Genomic DNA, 16668 nt, shown 5'->3' with positions numbered 1-16668 from the left:
CAACAACATTTAATCTTTCCGACTTGACTTGCTTTTTTCATAAATTCATCTGTAATTTAAGGATATTGCACATCTCAGAATGAGTTCTTACATTGACTACTTATCAGCCATTTTATGAACCAGCAACAGGTCATCAAAAGTCAACTCTCACAGTTCTTCCACAATTTGATAGTATCTCATTGTGATTATTTCATTACTATCTTTGGAATCAAACAAGGGTTATACTCTGGTCAATATGGCTGCTGTGTATGTTATTTGGTTGGAAATACTTACATTAACTTTGGATTCAGGAAAAACACAAATGTAAGGTATTTAACCAGTGAAAGCAATGAGCCTGAATTGCCAAAATGATTGCTAACAACAAATATCTTCTTTTATGTGTGCATGTACATATATTATATAAAAAAAAACCTATAAAAATTCTCCTGAAAGAACAAGTTAACCTTTAGAATATACTTAACTTGACTGCTTGCACCTTCTACAAGAATAATTCATGATGTAATAAAGAGTATGATGAAAAGAAATGAAATAGTGTATTTAAAGCAGTTGAATAGAGGGAAAAAAAACTAAATAGTTTTAAATTATGGTGTTGTATTTGGTTTCCTCCTTCAGTAGTATTTATGGAATTACAGTGAAAATAGGTCCTAGCTCTAACATCTTCCTCATGCACTGTTCAAAGCATTAACTTTCAGTAACTTCCTTTGCCAGTCATTCATTTCTTCTCTTTTTTTTTTTTTTTTTTAGCAAATCGTATCATCGTTCGTTGTTGTGGGCTCACAAACCTCATTTTGGCAGTTCCAGAATCCGAGCACAACACTGCAATCTCTTCCACTCCAACCAACCAGGACAGGCAACAAATCCAGTGCAAAGAAATTCTTTTTAGCTTCTCTGGGTATACGTCAGGTAGAAGCAGAAGGCAACAACAGTAACTGATAGTAATGATAAAACAACCGACAACTGCTGGAACCAGAGGCAGCGATCAATCTGCTCTTGAAGTCTTTTATTAATTTGCAGTAAACGAGTTAGCTGAAAATAGAAATAGTTTGATTAAATTAGAATGACTGTACATGAATGTACTTTTTAATTCAGAGCTATTTAGCCAATAACTATAAGCACAGGAGGAAAAAAACAAAACAAAACAAAACCAGGAATCTGTTCCATTAAAGAAACTTGAAATCTTAAGAATTATGGACAGCCTATATTGCCTATATGAAGCAGGTGACATCTTCAAACTAGGAAGCAAAAGATACTGCTGAGGCTCAATGATACCCCAGATCTGTAATATACACAAGAGGAATGAACAAACTGCATTGCAAGTAGTATTTTATGAAACCATTACCATTCAACAAAATAATTAAATCACTATCACTGATTTAGTTACTTTCAATTGCTGAGCTTTTCAAATAGTATAGTTTATAGTATAGTTTAAGAAGCACCAAAGAGGTTTAGCACAAATTCTTTTTATTTTTATCATACTTTATAATGTTGTTCAATAGTCAGCACAAAGGAATACACTATTACCTGTACATGTAAATCTTCGTTGGTTTTTGCTGGAATATTAAATGCATTCTCTTTTAATGTCAAAGAGGAAGGCTTACTGCTTTCTACAACATGACACCTGAGCCTGTGAAAGGGGAGAAAATACACACCTAAAATCATAAATTTAATGTAACATTGTATAATTAATAGTAAACAGTCCTTCTAACAGTTATTTTATGCGCTTTATCATCTGTTCTGGTTGACTAATTTTCTAAACAGAATTGCAATGATAGCCTGAAAAGGCTTCCTCAGTCCACCAATTATGTTTTGACAGCTTTTGATACAGAAAGCAAGATCAAAATTATCTGCATGCTCAGTTAAAATGTATCTTCATAATTTTAAATTCACAGTAGAAGATGCACTGTATTATTCAGTCAAATACTACCAAAGATGCAACAATTTCTTGAACAGCAAACAAAATCTAAAGGTTTTCTTTCCATTTTAAACCTTAGCAACAACATTTTTCACATTTGAAAAGGCAGGTTGGAAGGGATCTTCAAGATCACCGAGCTCCAACCCCCCTGCCATGGGCAGGGACACTATCCACTAGACCAGGTTGCTCAAAGCCCCATCCAGCCTGGCCTTGGACACTTCCAAAGACAGGGCATCCACAGCTTCCCATATGAATATGACACATATTTATAGCTAAAACCCTTCCTGTGAACAGAAAACCATATGCTCACCTATGTTCCATAACTTTGGTCCTAGGGACTTCTTTCCAAAACTGAGTCAGTTCTGGTACCCCTGCTCCAGAAGACTGGTCCATTTCTGCTGCCATTATAAGAAAACGATCCTGCAGAGAAGCTGCAAAACCTGCCCTCAAAGGAAAAAAAAAAGGAAGCAGAAGTGTGATTGGATAAAATGACAATATTACAAAGCATATGGAAGCATTTTTGAATGGAAGTGTTTAAAATGAGAGCCTGTTTATTGCAGGACATCAGACACTGACTTACAAGAAATAAAAATAATGAAATTATTCTCTTAAGCGCAACAATTTTGATTACTTTTCCCAAAATTCTGCAGTTTCATTTTAACAGATCTAGTATCATCTGAACGATTCAAGGACAAGCCCAAATTTTGTAAAGAACGTATTCACGAGCAAATTCACTTGCCCTTGCAGCAATTTAGGAAACCTATTTATCACAGATAAACTCCCACCGTAACAAAGCACAAGTGAGACAGCTGCCACTGCAACCTTTTTTCTTTTCTTTTTTTTAAGACAAGAAACAGAATGAGCTGCAGACAACAGTTGCTTATGCCTAAGTGGAGTAGTAAATCAGTAGGGGCAGTTACACAAATGCTGTCTGACATCCATGTTTTTTTTACAAATAGTAGCACTCTCATGCAAGAGTCAAGTAGACATGGGTGTCAGTCAGTCTTACACCTCAGCAGGCACATACAAAGGTTAGTATCTAGAGCAGTCAGCCTGTTAATAAAACATGCCCAGACTTCTTAAAAACTCTATTGTAAGATTTTATTTACCACCATGAAGAGAGACGATTATATCCAATGATGTGCCAGGTTCACAGCTGCTGTTACTGGGTTTAACTCTGTATTTTTCAGGAGCAGTTGTTCTCACCTATAAATGAAAAATAGCAAGCAAGCATATAGTAAATGCATGCACAAACTATGACTGTTTCATAACCTCCCTCATTCTGTATATATAATATAGTATAATCCCCAAAAGCTTAAGTATTAAGACATGGTAATACATACAGTCTTTAAAATACTTTACTTTGTAGGACTAATGAGACACTGGTATTTCTCTTCTTCCCCTCTCTCAGCCGCTTCCATCCTCTCTTTTCTAGCATACGCTATTTTTCTCTTATACATACTTAGAAAGAGCCAAGAATATCAAATGGACTATGATAAAATTCTTAATATGGAACTATGGAAACTTTAGTTATTTGTATGCGCAGAGAACAGAAAAGATGTGGTGGAAAACCAAATCAAGACGCAAGTCAACCCAGAATTTCTGAAGCAAACATAACTGCATTCATTCCTTTGATGGTGCCATGCGCAGATGGAGCTATATCATTTTGGAGAGTTACTAACTTGTTTCCAGATAAGACTTAAGAAGGAGAACAATTCTAAAAAGATCACTTTTCAATGCTCAAGTCTTCCTTGTTTTTTTCAGGAAGTATTAGACTCTCACTGAATAACTAATCATCACCACAGCTCCTTTCCAGTCAGTGCTCCAAAGATTTGTATTACTGATTATCCCCTTTCGCGTGGTAGATATATGCATAAATTCAGCCAGAAGATTTCTCTGATCTGCTTCAAACACCACTACAGAATAAAAAATTTAGACTGAAAAGTGGGTTTAATAGTATTTCTTCCTCCCTACCCAAACCAAGAAAAACATACGCATTTAGTAAAGTAAACCAGACGACATATAAAATGCTTACCTTAAAAGCCACTACGTTTTTAGTGACATTTGTGAGAACTATCAAACATTTTTTCTCTCCAGTTTCTTTGGATCCAAAATATAGTTCTTCTGCTGGGCTAATAAGAAATTTAAGAAGAATTAATTTCTTCAAATTATCTTTATCTTATATTATCTTTAGAACATATCACAGAAAAAAAACCTGTCCACACCTACAGGAAAATATAATACTTCCCACCCTGCAGCTACAGTCACTATGAACAGTGTTTCATCAAAAAAAGCTGTGAAAACAAATAAATTTGGTAGTGAAGCTCAGGTTTGACTCATGACCACAAGTGGACCTAGCTGCTTCAGCTGATTACTGCCCTTGGCTTCTGCCATTTGGAAGAGTGCGCCCATTTGCAACAGCAAGAATCGCCAAGAGAAATATACAGTCAATTCAGCCATTGCATCTCACAGCAGTATGTTAAGGGAAAGCATCATTAATTTTAATTTATGATAATATTATGGAGTATAAGGTGTGACAGACACCTTATACGCCTATCCTTGCAATGACTATAGTGCATATGTAAGAGGAGCTGGCAGGTATCTGCAAGTGGCAATTGTTTCAACCACTACAGCTAAATTCACTTGCACTTATGAGTCAGTCTTCACATACTTCTCGTGACACATGCATAAATAAAGTCATTGCTTGTTTTTAATATTCTTGTGCAATTAGGAGAGTCATGCATGAAACCTTTTAAACCAAATACCAAACTAACGCAACTCATTTTGGAATAAGCATTCAAATGAACACTACTAGGCAAAAAGTAGGGCATGCTCATATACTACAAGTTGAGAGGAAACTCAAGTAACAAGTGAAAAATTGTTTTCTTTTAGTTTGACACATTAGGAGTACACAAAGAACTGCCATACTATGCAGTACTACAGAACTGCATATTCTTTTGACAGAAAGCCTTTTTGAAAAACATTTTATATATTTTTCCCTTCTCTTTTTAGAATGCCAATTTCATGTTAGTTTGACCTCCTCCTAAAAAGACCTCCTTTTAAGTACCAATCCTCTCCTCTCACTTAAACCAGTGTATCAGCTGAGAAGAAAAATCCCTGGTGCTGTAGGGCAAGCCTGAACACCTATGCTAGAGAAGGAGCCCAATGGTGACTCTGTGTTGGGGGTGCCTATGATTTAAAAATGCACTAGACAGTCCCCATGACAAGATTATTTTTTTCTTTTTGGTAGGGAGAAGCTAAGTGAGCCAGTAAGCAAGAAACTGAGGTTTAAAACAGATTAACAGGGTAACTATCACCTTCTGTTTTGTTTTTTTCCTGTTCCCAAATTCTCCAATTAAGTAAACAACAACAGTAGGGGAAGGAAGGGTTGTAGTTGCAAAGTATTTTGGTTATCTTCATACTGTGCTAGTGCAGCTGTGTGCTACAGCAATTGCAAGATGAACCATAAATGAGGCAGGAAAGCATTAACCAGCATCAAAACAAGCCACACAAACAGCTCAAGGAAAGAAACACTCTGCCAGAGCGTGATCTTTCTTGTTCCACCACCAACTGCAGCTATTGACCAAAAAACACCCCAACAACTCCCCCCACTAGATAAAAAGAAATGGAGCGTGAGGGCCACTGCTGTATGCTTGTTGCCTGTGAAATCAACCAGTTCCATAGTGTTGGGCATGGAGGTCATACAGTTGTTGGTAGGGCAGGGTGCTTTATTTTAAATGAACACCCAAGTGTTTTTACAGAAACGTTTCCTTTACCCTGACGTGTGTGGTAACCATTTCAGCTTCTACTAGAAATTTTTATCTCAACATACACCACAACACACGCTGGTCTTCTGGTAGGCAGTGCAAGTAACTGCTGCTTTTTCTCTTATCAAATATTCATTTATTGAGGAGGAAGGCCAATAAAGACCAGTCTTTCATCATAAGGCATGCAAGGCAAATGCAATCATGGCCTAAACCAGGCAGAGGCAGATGACTAGTCAGTATGACTATAAACACGAGAAACAGACAGTTCTTTGTGATTTCATGACACCAGAGCTGCTACGCTTCAGGTTCCTGGTCAGGCTCTAGGCTGCTCCCTTCACCAGGCAATGCTGGTACCAGCAAGAACATAAGCTAATTCCACTGGCAGAGCCTACAATCTTTGAGACAGGTGCCTGTGACTAGTTAAAAGTGGCACTATATATTATCAGTTCAATAAGTTTTAGTTCAGTGTCCTTAGAAAGATCCCCGGGAAATAAAAACTAGTTCTAGCTCCTACAGTTAGAAGATTAAGAAAAAGTAACAACTGTGCATAATCTCAAGAGTTTACTTAAAAAAAAAACAAAACAAAAACCAAAACCAACAACAACAAAAACAACACCCATAAAACACAAACAAGCAACAAGGACAATGGAGACACCAGTATTTTATTTTCCATGACAGCAAGACTACAAGTATTATCACATCTCTATTCTTGACTAAGTTTACTCTTTCGTGCAATTTACATGAATGCATAGAATCACAGAATGGTTTGGGTTGGAAGGGACCTTAAAGATCACCAAGTTCCAACTCCCCTGCCCTGGGCAGGGACTCCTCCCCCTAGACCAGGCTGCACAAAACCCCATCCAGCCTGGCCTTGAAATCTTCCAGGTACGGGACATCCACAGAGGTGAGACTGACCGGCCTATAGTTCCCTGGGTCTTCCTTTTTTTCTTTTTTAAAAATGGGTGTTATGTTTCCCCTTTTCCAGTCAGCAGGAACTTCACTGGACTGCCACAACTTCTCAAATATGATGGGTAATGGCTCGGCAACTTCATCCATCAGTTCCCTCAAGACCCGCAGATGAATCTCACCAGGTCTCATGGACTTGTGCTCCTTCAGGTTCCTCAGATAGTCTTGAGCCTACATCTCCTATCCTCTTTCTACAACATGACACCTGAGCCTGTGAAAGGGGAGAAAATACACACCTAAAATCATAAATTTAATGTAACATTGTATAATTAATAGTAAACAGTCCTTCTAACAGTTATTTTATGCGCTTTATCATCTGTTCTGGTTGACTAATTTTCTAAACAGAATTGCAATGATAGCCTGAAAAGGCTTCCTCAGTCCACCAATTATGTTTTGACAGCTTTTGATACAGAAAGCAAGATCAAAATTATCTGCATGCTCAGTTAAAATGTATCTTCATAATTTTAAATTCACAGTAGAAGATGCACTGTATTATTCAGTCAAATACTACCAAAGATGCAACAATTTCTTGAACAGCAAACAAAATCTAAAGGTTTTCTTTCCATTTTAAACCTTAGCAACAACATTTTTCACATTTGAAAAGGCAGGTTGGAAGGGATCTTCAAGATCACCGAGCTCCAACCCCCCTGCCATGGGCAGGGACACTATCCACTAGACCAGGTTGCTCAAAGCCCCATCCAGCCTGGCCTTGGACACTTCCAAAGACAGGGCATCCACAGCTTCCCATATGAATATGACACATATTTATAGCTAAAACCCTTCCTGTGAACAGAAAACCATATGCTCACCTATGTTCCATAACTTTGGTCCTAGGGACTTCTTTCCAAAACTGAGTCAGTTCTGGTACCCCTGCTCCAGAAGACTGGTCCATTTCTGCTGCCATTATAAGAAAACGATCCTGCAGAGAAGCTGCAAAACCTGCCCTCAAAGGAAAAAAAAAAGGAAGCAGAAGTGTGATTGGATAAAATGACAATATTACAAAGCATATGGAAGCATTTTTGAATGGAAGTGTTTAAAATGAGAGCCTGTTTATTGCAGGACATCAGACACTGACTTACAAGAAATAAAAATAATGAAATTATTCTCTTAAGCGCAACAATTTTGATTACTTTTCCCAAAATTCTGCAGTTTCATTTTAACAGATCTAGTATCATCTGAACGATTCAAGGACAAGCCCAAATTTTGTAAAGAACGTATTCACGAGCAAATTCACTTGCCCTTGCAGCAATTTAGGAAACCTATTTATCACAGATAAACTCCCACCGTAACAAAGCACAAGTGAGACAGCTGCCACTGCAACCTTTTTTCTTTTCTTTTTTTTAAGACAAGAAACAGAATGAGCTGCAGACAACAGTTGCTTATGCCTAAGTGGAGTAGTAAATCAGTAGGGGCAGTTACACAAATGCTGTCTGACATCCATGTTTTTTTTACAAATAGTAGCACTCTCATGCAAGAGTCAAGTAGACATGGGTGTCAGTCAGTCTTACACCTCAGCAGGCACATACAAAGGTTAGTATCTAGAGCAGTCAGCCTGTTAATAAAACATGCCCAGACTTCTTAAAAACTCTATTGTAAGATTTTATTTACCACCATGAAGAGAGACGATTATATCCAATGATGTGCCAGGTTCACAGCTGCTGTTACTGGGTTTAACTCTGTATTTTTCAGGAGCAGTTGTTCTCACCTATAAATGAAAAATAGCAAGCAAGCATATAGTAAATGCATGCACAAACTATGACTGTTTCATAACCTCCCTCATTCTGTATATATAATATAGTATAATCCCCAAAAGCTTAAGTATTAAGACATGGTAATACATACAGTCTTTAAAATACTTTACTTTGTAGGACTAATGAGACACTGGTATTTCTCTTCTTCCCCTCTCTCAGCCGCTTCCATCCTCTCTTTTCTAGCATACGCTATTTTTCTCTTATACATACTTAGAAAGAGCCAAGAATATCAAATGGACTATGATAAAATTCTTAATATGGAACTATGGAAACTTTAGTTATTTGTATGCGCAGAGAACAGAAAAGATGTGGTGGAAAACCAAATCAAGACGCAAGTCAACCCAGAATTTCTGAAGCAAACATAACTGCATTCATTCCTTTGATGGTGCCATGCGCAGATGGAGCTATATCATTTTGGAGAGTTACTAACTTGTTTCCAGATAAGACTTAAGAAGGAGAACAATTCTAAAAAGATCACTTTTCAATGCTCAAGTCTTCCTTGTTTTTTTCAGGAAGTATTAGACTCTCACTGAATAACTAATCATCACCACAGCTCCTTTCCAGTCAGTGCTCCAAAGATTTGTATTACTGATTATCCCCTTTCGCGTGGTAGATATATGCATAAATTCAGCCAGAAGATTTCTCTGATCTGCTTCAAACACCACTACAGAATAAAAAATTTAGACTGAAAAGTGGGTTTAATAGTATTTCTTCCTCCCTACCCAAACCAAGAAAAACATACGCATTTAGTAAAGTAAACCAGACGACATATAAAATGCTTACCTTAAAAGCCACTACGTTTTTAGTGACATTTGTGAGAACTATCAAACATTTTTTCTCTCCAGTTTCTTTGGATCCAAAATATAGTTCTTCTGCTGGGCTAATAAGAAATTTAAGAAGAATTAATTTCTTCAAATTATCTTTATCTTATATTATCTTTAGAACATATCACAGAAAAAAAACCTGTCCACACCTACAGGAAAATATAATACTTCCCACCCTGCAGCTACAGTCACTATGAACAGTGTTTCATCAAAAAAAGCTGTGAAAACAAATAAATTTGGTAGTGAAGCTCAGGTTTGACTCATGACCACAAGTGGACCTAGCTGCTTCAGCTGATTACTGCCCTTGGCTTCTGCCATTTGGAAGAGTGCGCCCATTTGCAACAGCAAGAATCGCCAAGAGAAATATACAGTCAATTCAGCCATTGCATCTCACAGCAGTATGTTAAGGGAAAGCATCATTAATTTTAATTTATGATAATATTATGGAGTATAAGGTGTGACAGACACCTTATACGCCTATCCTTGCAATGACTATAGTGCATATGTAAGAGGAGCTGGCAGGTATCTGCAAGTGGCAATTGTTTCAACCACTACAGCTAAATTCACTTGCACTTATGAGTCAGTCTTCACATACTTCTCGTGACACATGCATAAATAAAGTCATTGCTTGTTTTTAATATTCTTGTGCAATTAGGAGAGTCATGCATGAAACCTTTTAAACCAAATACCAAACTAACGCAACTCATTTTGGAATAAGCATTCAAATGAACACTACTAGGCAAAAAGTAGGGCATGCTCATATACTACAAGTTGAGAGGAAACTCAAGTAACAAGTGAAAAATTGTTTTCTTTTAGTTTGACACATTAGGAGTACACAAAGAACTGCCATACTATGCAGTACTACAGAACTGCATATTCTTTTGACAGAAAGCCTTTTTGAAAAACATTTTATATATTTTTCCCTTCTCTTTTTAGAATGCCAATTTCATGTTAGTTTGACCTCCTCCTAAAAAGACCTCCTTTTAAGTACCAATCCTCTCCTCTCACTTAAACCAGTGTATCAGCTGAGAAGAAAAATCCCTGGTGCTGTAGGGCAAGCCTGAACACCTATGCTAGAGAAGGAGCCCAATGGTGACTCTGTGTTGGGGGTGCCTATGATTTAAAAATGCACTAGACAGTCCCCATGACAAGATTATTTTTTTCTTTTTGGTAGGGAGAAGCTAAGTGAGCCAGTAAGCAAGAAACTGAGGTTTAAAACAGATTAACAGGGTAACTATCACCTTCTGTTTTGTTTTTTTCCTGTTCCCAAATTCTCCAATTAAGTAAACAACAACAGTAGGGGAAGGAAGGGTTGTAGTTGCAAAGTATTTTGGTTATCTTCATACTGTGCTAGTGCAGCTGTGTGCTACAGCAATTGCAAGATGAACCATAAATGAGGCAGGAAAGCATTAACCAGCATCAAAACAAGCCACACAAACAGCTCAAGGAAAGAAACACTCTGCCAGAGCGTGATCTTTCTTGTTCCACCACCAACTGCAGCTATTGACCAAAAAACACCCCAACAACTCCCCCCACTAGATAAAAAGAAATGGAGCGTGAGGGCCACTGCTGTATGCTTGTTGCCTGTGAAATCAACCAGTTCCATAGTGTTGGGCATGGAGGTCATACAGTTGTTGGTAGGGCAGGGTGCTTTATTTTAAATGAACACCCAAGTGTTTTTACAGAAACGTTTCCTTTACCCTGACGTGTGTGGTAACCATTTCAGCTTCTACTAGAAATTTTTATCTCAACATACACCACAACACACGCTGGTCTTCTGGTAGGCAGTGCAAGTAACTGCTGCTTTTTCTCTTATCAAATATTCATTTATTGAGGAGGAAGGCCAATAAAGACCAGTCTTTCATCATAAGGCATGCAAGGCAAATGCAATCATGGCCTAAACCAGGCAGAGGCAGATGACTAGTCAGTATGACTATAAACACGAGAAACAGACAGTTCTTTGTGATTTCATGACACCAGAGCTGCTACGCTTCAGGTTCCTGGTCAGGCTCTAGGCTGCTCCCTTCACCAGGCAATGCTGGTACCAGCAAGAACATAAGCTAATTCCACTGGCAGAGCCTACAATCTTTGAGACAGGTGCCTGTGACTAGTTAAAAGTGGCACTATATATTATCAGTTCAATAAGTTTTAGTTCAGTGTCCTTAGAAAGATCCCCGGGAAATAAAAACTAGTTCTAGCTCCTACAGTTAGAAGATTAAGAAAAAGTAACAACTGTGCATAATCTCAAGAGTTTACTTAAAAAAAAAACAAAACAAAAACCAAAACCAACAACAACAAAAACAACACCCATAAAACACAAACAAGCAACAAGGACAATGGAGACACCAGTATTTTATTTTCCATGACAGCAAGACTACAAGTATTATCACATCTCTATTCTTGACTAAGTTTACTCTTTCGTGCAATTTACATGAATGCATAGAATCACAGAATGGTTTGGGTTGGAAGGGACCTTAAAGATCACCAAGTTCCAACTCCCCTGCCCTGGGCAGGGACTCCTCCCCCTAGACCAGGCTGCACAAAACCCCATCCAGCCTGGCCTTGAAATCTTCCAGGTACGGGACATCCACAGAGGTGAGACTGACCGGCCTATAGTTCCCTGGGTCTTCCTTTTTTTCTTTTTTAAAAATGGGTGTTATGTTTCCCCTTTTCCAGTCAGCAGGAACTTCACTGGACTGCCACAACTTCTCAAATATGATGGGTAATGGCTCGGCAACTTCATCCATCAGTTCCCTCAAGACCCGCAGATGAATCTCACCAGGTCTCATGGACTTGTGCTCCTTCAGGTTCCTCAGATAGTCTTGAGCCTACATCTCCTATCCTCAGGTTCCTCATTCTCCCAGTCCCTGCCTTTGCCTTCTGTGACTTGTGTGGTGTGGCTAGAGTCCATGCCAGTGAAAACAGAGGCAAAAAAGTCAGTGTGTACCTCAGCCTTCTCCATATCCCAGGTGGCCAGGTCTCCCATTTCCTTCCTTTTATCACTGACATACCTATAGAAGCTTTTCTTGTTGCCCTTGATGTCCCTGGCCAGATTTAACTCTATTCAGGCTTTAGCTTTCCTAACCTAATCCCTGTCTGCTCAGATAATTTCCCTGAATCTCCAACAATTCCATTTCACTGGTAGAACTTGAAATATTTTAAGAGAAAAAAAGATAGTTTGTGTGGAGTTTTTGGTTGGTGTATTTTTTTTTTAAAGAAGTAGACAGAAGAACACAGCTTCTTTTGTCTTTAGGGAAAGAAAATTTTAGACATTGGATTAAAAAAAATCACAATTCTGCAGTCTATGCTTTTGACCTACCATATGAGAAATCAAGTCTATACAGAGGAGGTTTTTGCACATAAAGGACTATGAAAATAATTTTCTTTTCAAAACCAGGAAAATGACACATACAAAGTACTTCTGATGCTAAAGAGCATGTCATTATTCAAATTCATTCCAGAACTAATTCAGTACAGCACTTACAAAATTAGCTAAGGAATTACCTATAAATTAGATATTTTCTTCATTCATCTAATAGCAAACTGGAAGTGAAAATAAAAGTTAACATCTAAATCAATTTCTAAAGAAGCATCTTATTCTGAAAGGCAGTGAAAGAAAAAAATTATATTGGCTAATTGATTTTTTTCCTCCTAGTTCAATGATAAAAAGCATTCGCTGCAAGACATGAGCCTCTTGGATGCCAAAAATCTTCCGTGCATATATGCCATTTATACCGAACACTTCTCACATGAAACAAATTGGACCCATTCATTAAGTTTAATTAGTGCAAACTGGTGTAGATATTTACACCGTCTTAAGTTAAAAGAATTTAAGCAAGATTAACAGTGAAAGCTGTCTTAGTAAACACATCGCCTTTTAAGCCAATGAAATCATAAATCCTTGCTTTCATACAGATAAGCACAGGTTTAACTAAAACCAATGGCAGTTTCTCAATATAAATCAAACCATGAAACGCTTCTATGAAATATAAACCTAGTACAAAAAGCATGCAAATTGTGACAACCAAAAGATTCACTAAAAACCTGTAAAACCAGAAAAATTGTTTTGAGCTTTGTAAAAAAAAAAAAAAAAAATCATTCTTACAAGGATGTTTATAACTATTGTCTTCCTCTGAACTATTTCACTACTCAAGTGTTCAAAGCACATCATAAAAAAAAGAAAATTATTATTACCTGATATGTAATAAAGGTCCTTTAAAAGTAGTTAATGCTTTCTTTGCATTTTTTGGTTTGAACTCTGTTTTGTCAGTTTCCTCTGATTTGGAAATTTGTTCTACAGAATTCATCTGAGTAGAAACGATAGTTATAATGATTAACTAGAAACCTGGATTACACATGTTACAGAATCATGCAGGTACTTCAAAGAATATGGAGGTGGCTTATATCAATGATTTATGTACTGCAAACCAAGCTTAATATGAATTCATTCTCTGAAGCTGCTTGAAGTCCACTGAATAAAATGATTTCTTATAAAAGTTACATAATACATTGAACATGCATGAAACAAAATTTCTGCTTTGTTTTTTTTTCCTCACTGTGCCTTCCTGATGCCCAAGTTGGCTGTTTTCGAAAACTCTAGACACATTAAGTTATAGCACCTCAAATATTTAAGATTATGAAGCACTGATATTACTCTTCCACAGCAAAACCTTTCAGTTAGAACAGACACCCCAATACAATCACTGCAACACTGAACAGAAAATGCAACAAAAATTTCACACTTTATTATATTGCAGAGGTGCTAAACATATCTTCACACTGCTTTTAGATGGAATTCGGAAGTATTGAAGAATTTAAAAGAAAGCTGATTGAATTGGTGCATCCAAAACTGCAGATTTCTGAGGGTTTTCCACTATTACATTAAGAAAAATACGTGTCAGCAGACCTGGAGATCTTACTATAAAAAAATGAAAGAACTCTGGAATTAAGTGCAAAACAGGGAGTGAGGGGATACAGAAAAATGGAAGAATTGGTGACATCATGAGTCAGTATCAGCTACCTCAACAGTTTGCTTAGCCTTGTTTTAATTCCACTTAAAATACAGAGAGGAGGAGACATGAAGAAAATTCAGTTTATGTAAATCTGAAGTATGGGAATGAAAGAAATATCAAATCTTATGGAAAATAGGTTTCATAAAGAGAAACCACCCAGATATTTTATTTCATTTTTGTTATAATTACAATTAGAGTAAAAGGTTAGTGTGTAAATACACTGCACTAGTTATGTTTGGGCCTTTATTTTATGTAAATCTAGGTAAAATTACCATAGAAAATATTACTACAGTAGACATTAGAGGTGGAATCCTCCTTGCCAAAGGAGGTACCTTGCAGGTACCTACAAGACAGGCACTTACTAAGTTTATTGCTCACAGCTCCCTTTGCTCTGTGGAAAGAAGTCAGCCCTTCTATGGGATGAGAAGAGGCATATATATATAAATCAAATAAGAGGAATTCTGAGTGATGACAAGAATCTGCATATGAAGACTGGGAGTGCAGTAAATCATAATGAAGTCAATATATCAAAAATCACTTGAAATCTTTTCTTTTGGAAGCTGGCCTTACTAAAACAGTATTTGAATATTTACATTTAGATAGAGTCAAGTTAAACTGATTTAATTAGAAATAAGAAATGCCAACCATTCTGAGACAGTAAGGGAATATTTCTGAAAAACACATTTTGAAAAATGAGATAACATTAAAGTGGCAAGCAATGGTATACTTGCTGAAAGAAATAGCAAGGACTATTCTTAAGTATGTGAACAGAAGAATAATGAGTTGAAGCAAAAAATAATATCTACTTTTTACAGAAGTAGTACCATCAACAACAAGATATGGTCTGAAATTTTTAAAGTACGTTAAAGGCAAGGCCTTAAAAGTGCCTTAATATCGATCCATAAGCATAAATGGCAACCTTATTAATTCATTAAAAAGACTGAGTAGCAGCTTGATTACACTATATAAAAGAAAAGATACCATAAACCAAATCATTATTTTTAAGAGTGAAAATTTAAAAAAATACTTTAAGTAGAAACTGAACTCAGCCAAGCAAATTGAAAACAAACACTGAGGCTCTTAAGCACCAACGTCAACTTTCTGTACAGGAATTCTCCATGTTTCTACATCTGAGAATCAGAGCTTGGGAGATATGACAACCAAAATAAGGTACTGAGTCTAATGGTCAGAAGCCGACATGGTTATGTAATGCTTCCTTTTGACCTTGAAGTCAGGGAAATTATCTGTTTTTCTTTTTCGTAAGCTGGCCACATTGCACAAAACAGCTGGACTAAGTGAGCTGTGTGTTTCAAATTATTCTGACAAATATTCAAATACATTCAAATATTCTACTGCATTAAGGGAAGTCTTGCAATTAATCTTCCAAAATTAATTATGGCACTACAGTAGTGAATTTCAGATTTTTCCTGCTATTTTCAAGAGTGATATCTCAACTATCATTGCATTCCTAAATATCAATTCATATGGATTTGTGTAATCAAATGCCTTTATGTTTATGGATAAACACTACTGAAGTAAGATTGTATTGTAAAATAGCATTGATGGATTAGAGATACAATTTCTCCTGAAACTCAACATATAAAAGCTTTCATTTAGATTTTATCAATAATTTAAGAAAACAAATTTACATCCAGTAAAGTATAAATATTTAACTGTTTATATTTTTCTCACACGCATACTGACTTAAGGTGAGAAAACTACATGTATTTCAAGATGGACACCACTAGATATCCCAAGATTAAAAATAAACTAACTAGAAAGACAATCTTTGAAAACAAAACAGAAACCTTTTAGATTTCACCATACAATTCACTATATTTCAGAGATATACTTAATATTTGATACGTATTTTACTCATTCAGAAGCATGAGGCTAATCTTAACAGACTAAGAAGCAAGGTTGAAATTGCAATTAAGATTTTCAGTTTTACTGGGTTCTTTTGTCAAACTGGAGGCCAGAAAAGTTTAACAGAAAATAATCAATACACAAAGTAGAAGCCCGACAAGCAACAAAAATTATATGCCTCCTGTCCCACTTTGTAACCATTTCACTAGTCTTGCCTCAGCCTTCAGTTAGATACCTTTTTGTGATTAAGGTTTTGTTCTTCATTCAGCTCCCCAGTCTCCTTGGTGTCCGCATCTATCTCTTCTTTACTTTCATGTTCATCTTCACTAGTAATGGGCCCATTTTCACATAAAGGAGTTTGAAAATCATCATCAACCAATGGAGGATAGCTGTACTTGAAAGAATCCTAAGACATAAGGAGATTCTTAAAGAACCAGTTATTTAGGAGTTATTTAGAAAGTTAAGCCTTTGAAGTTTTTTTTTAAATGGAAATACTACCAATTATTTTTTTGTTTTACATGACTTGTACATTTCATTTATCCATTTTAAGTTGGTCCCTATGCAGAAAGC

The 16668-nt window shown here is 36.6% G+C and overlaps 1 protein-coding gene across 1 annotated transcript in view; it reads right to left on the bottom strand.

The window, feature by feature from the left end:
- Window positions 1-230: 230 nt before the first annotated feature.
- MOSPD2 (motile sperm domain containing 2) overlaps window positions 231-16668 on the bottom strand; it is a 38860-nt gene continuing 22422 nt past the window's right edge. Inside the window, exons 9-15 of the mRNA XM_014960335.1 lie at window positions 16334-16504; window positions 13415-13527; window positions 9180-9276; window positions 8254-8350; window positions 7455-7584; window positions 1522-1624; window positions 231-1026 (exon numbers count right to left, since the gene is read on the bottom strand). Of these exons, the coding sequence (XP_014815821.1) occupies window positions 880-1026; window positions 1522-1624; window positions 7455-7584; window positions 8254-8350; window positions 9180-9276; window positions 13415-13527; window positions 16334-16504 (858 nt within the window). The 3' untranslated portion in view covers window positions 231-879. The remainder of the gene's footprint in view (window positions 1027-1521; window positions 1625-7454; window positions 7585-8253; window positions 8351-9179; window positions 9277-13414; window positions 13528-16333; window positions 16505-16668) is intronic.

This window comes from Calidris pugnax, unplaced genomic scaffold (assembly GCF_001431845.1).
Source record: "Calidris pugnax isolate Ruff unplaced genomic scaffold, ASM143184v1 scaffold188, whole genome shotgun sequence".
Lineage (NCBI taxonomy): Eukaryota > Metazoa > Chordata > Aves > Charadriiformes > Scolopacidae > Calidris > Calidris pugnax.
Note: the sequence above shows the minus strand (reverse complement) of the source record. Positions and strands in the feature narration are given on the sequence as shown.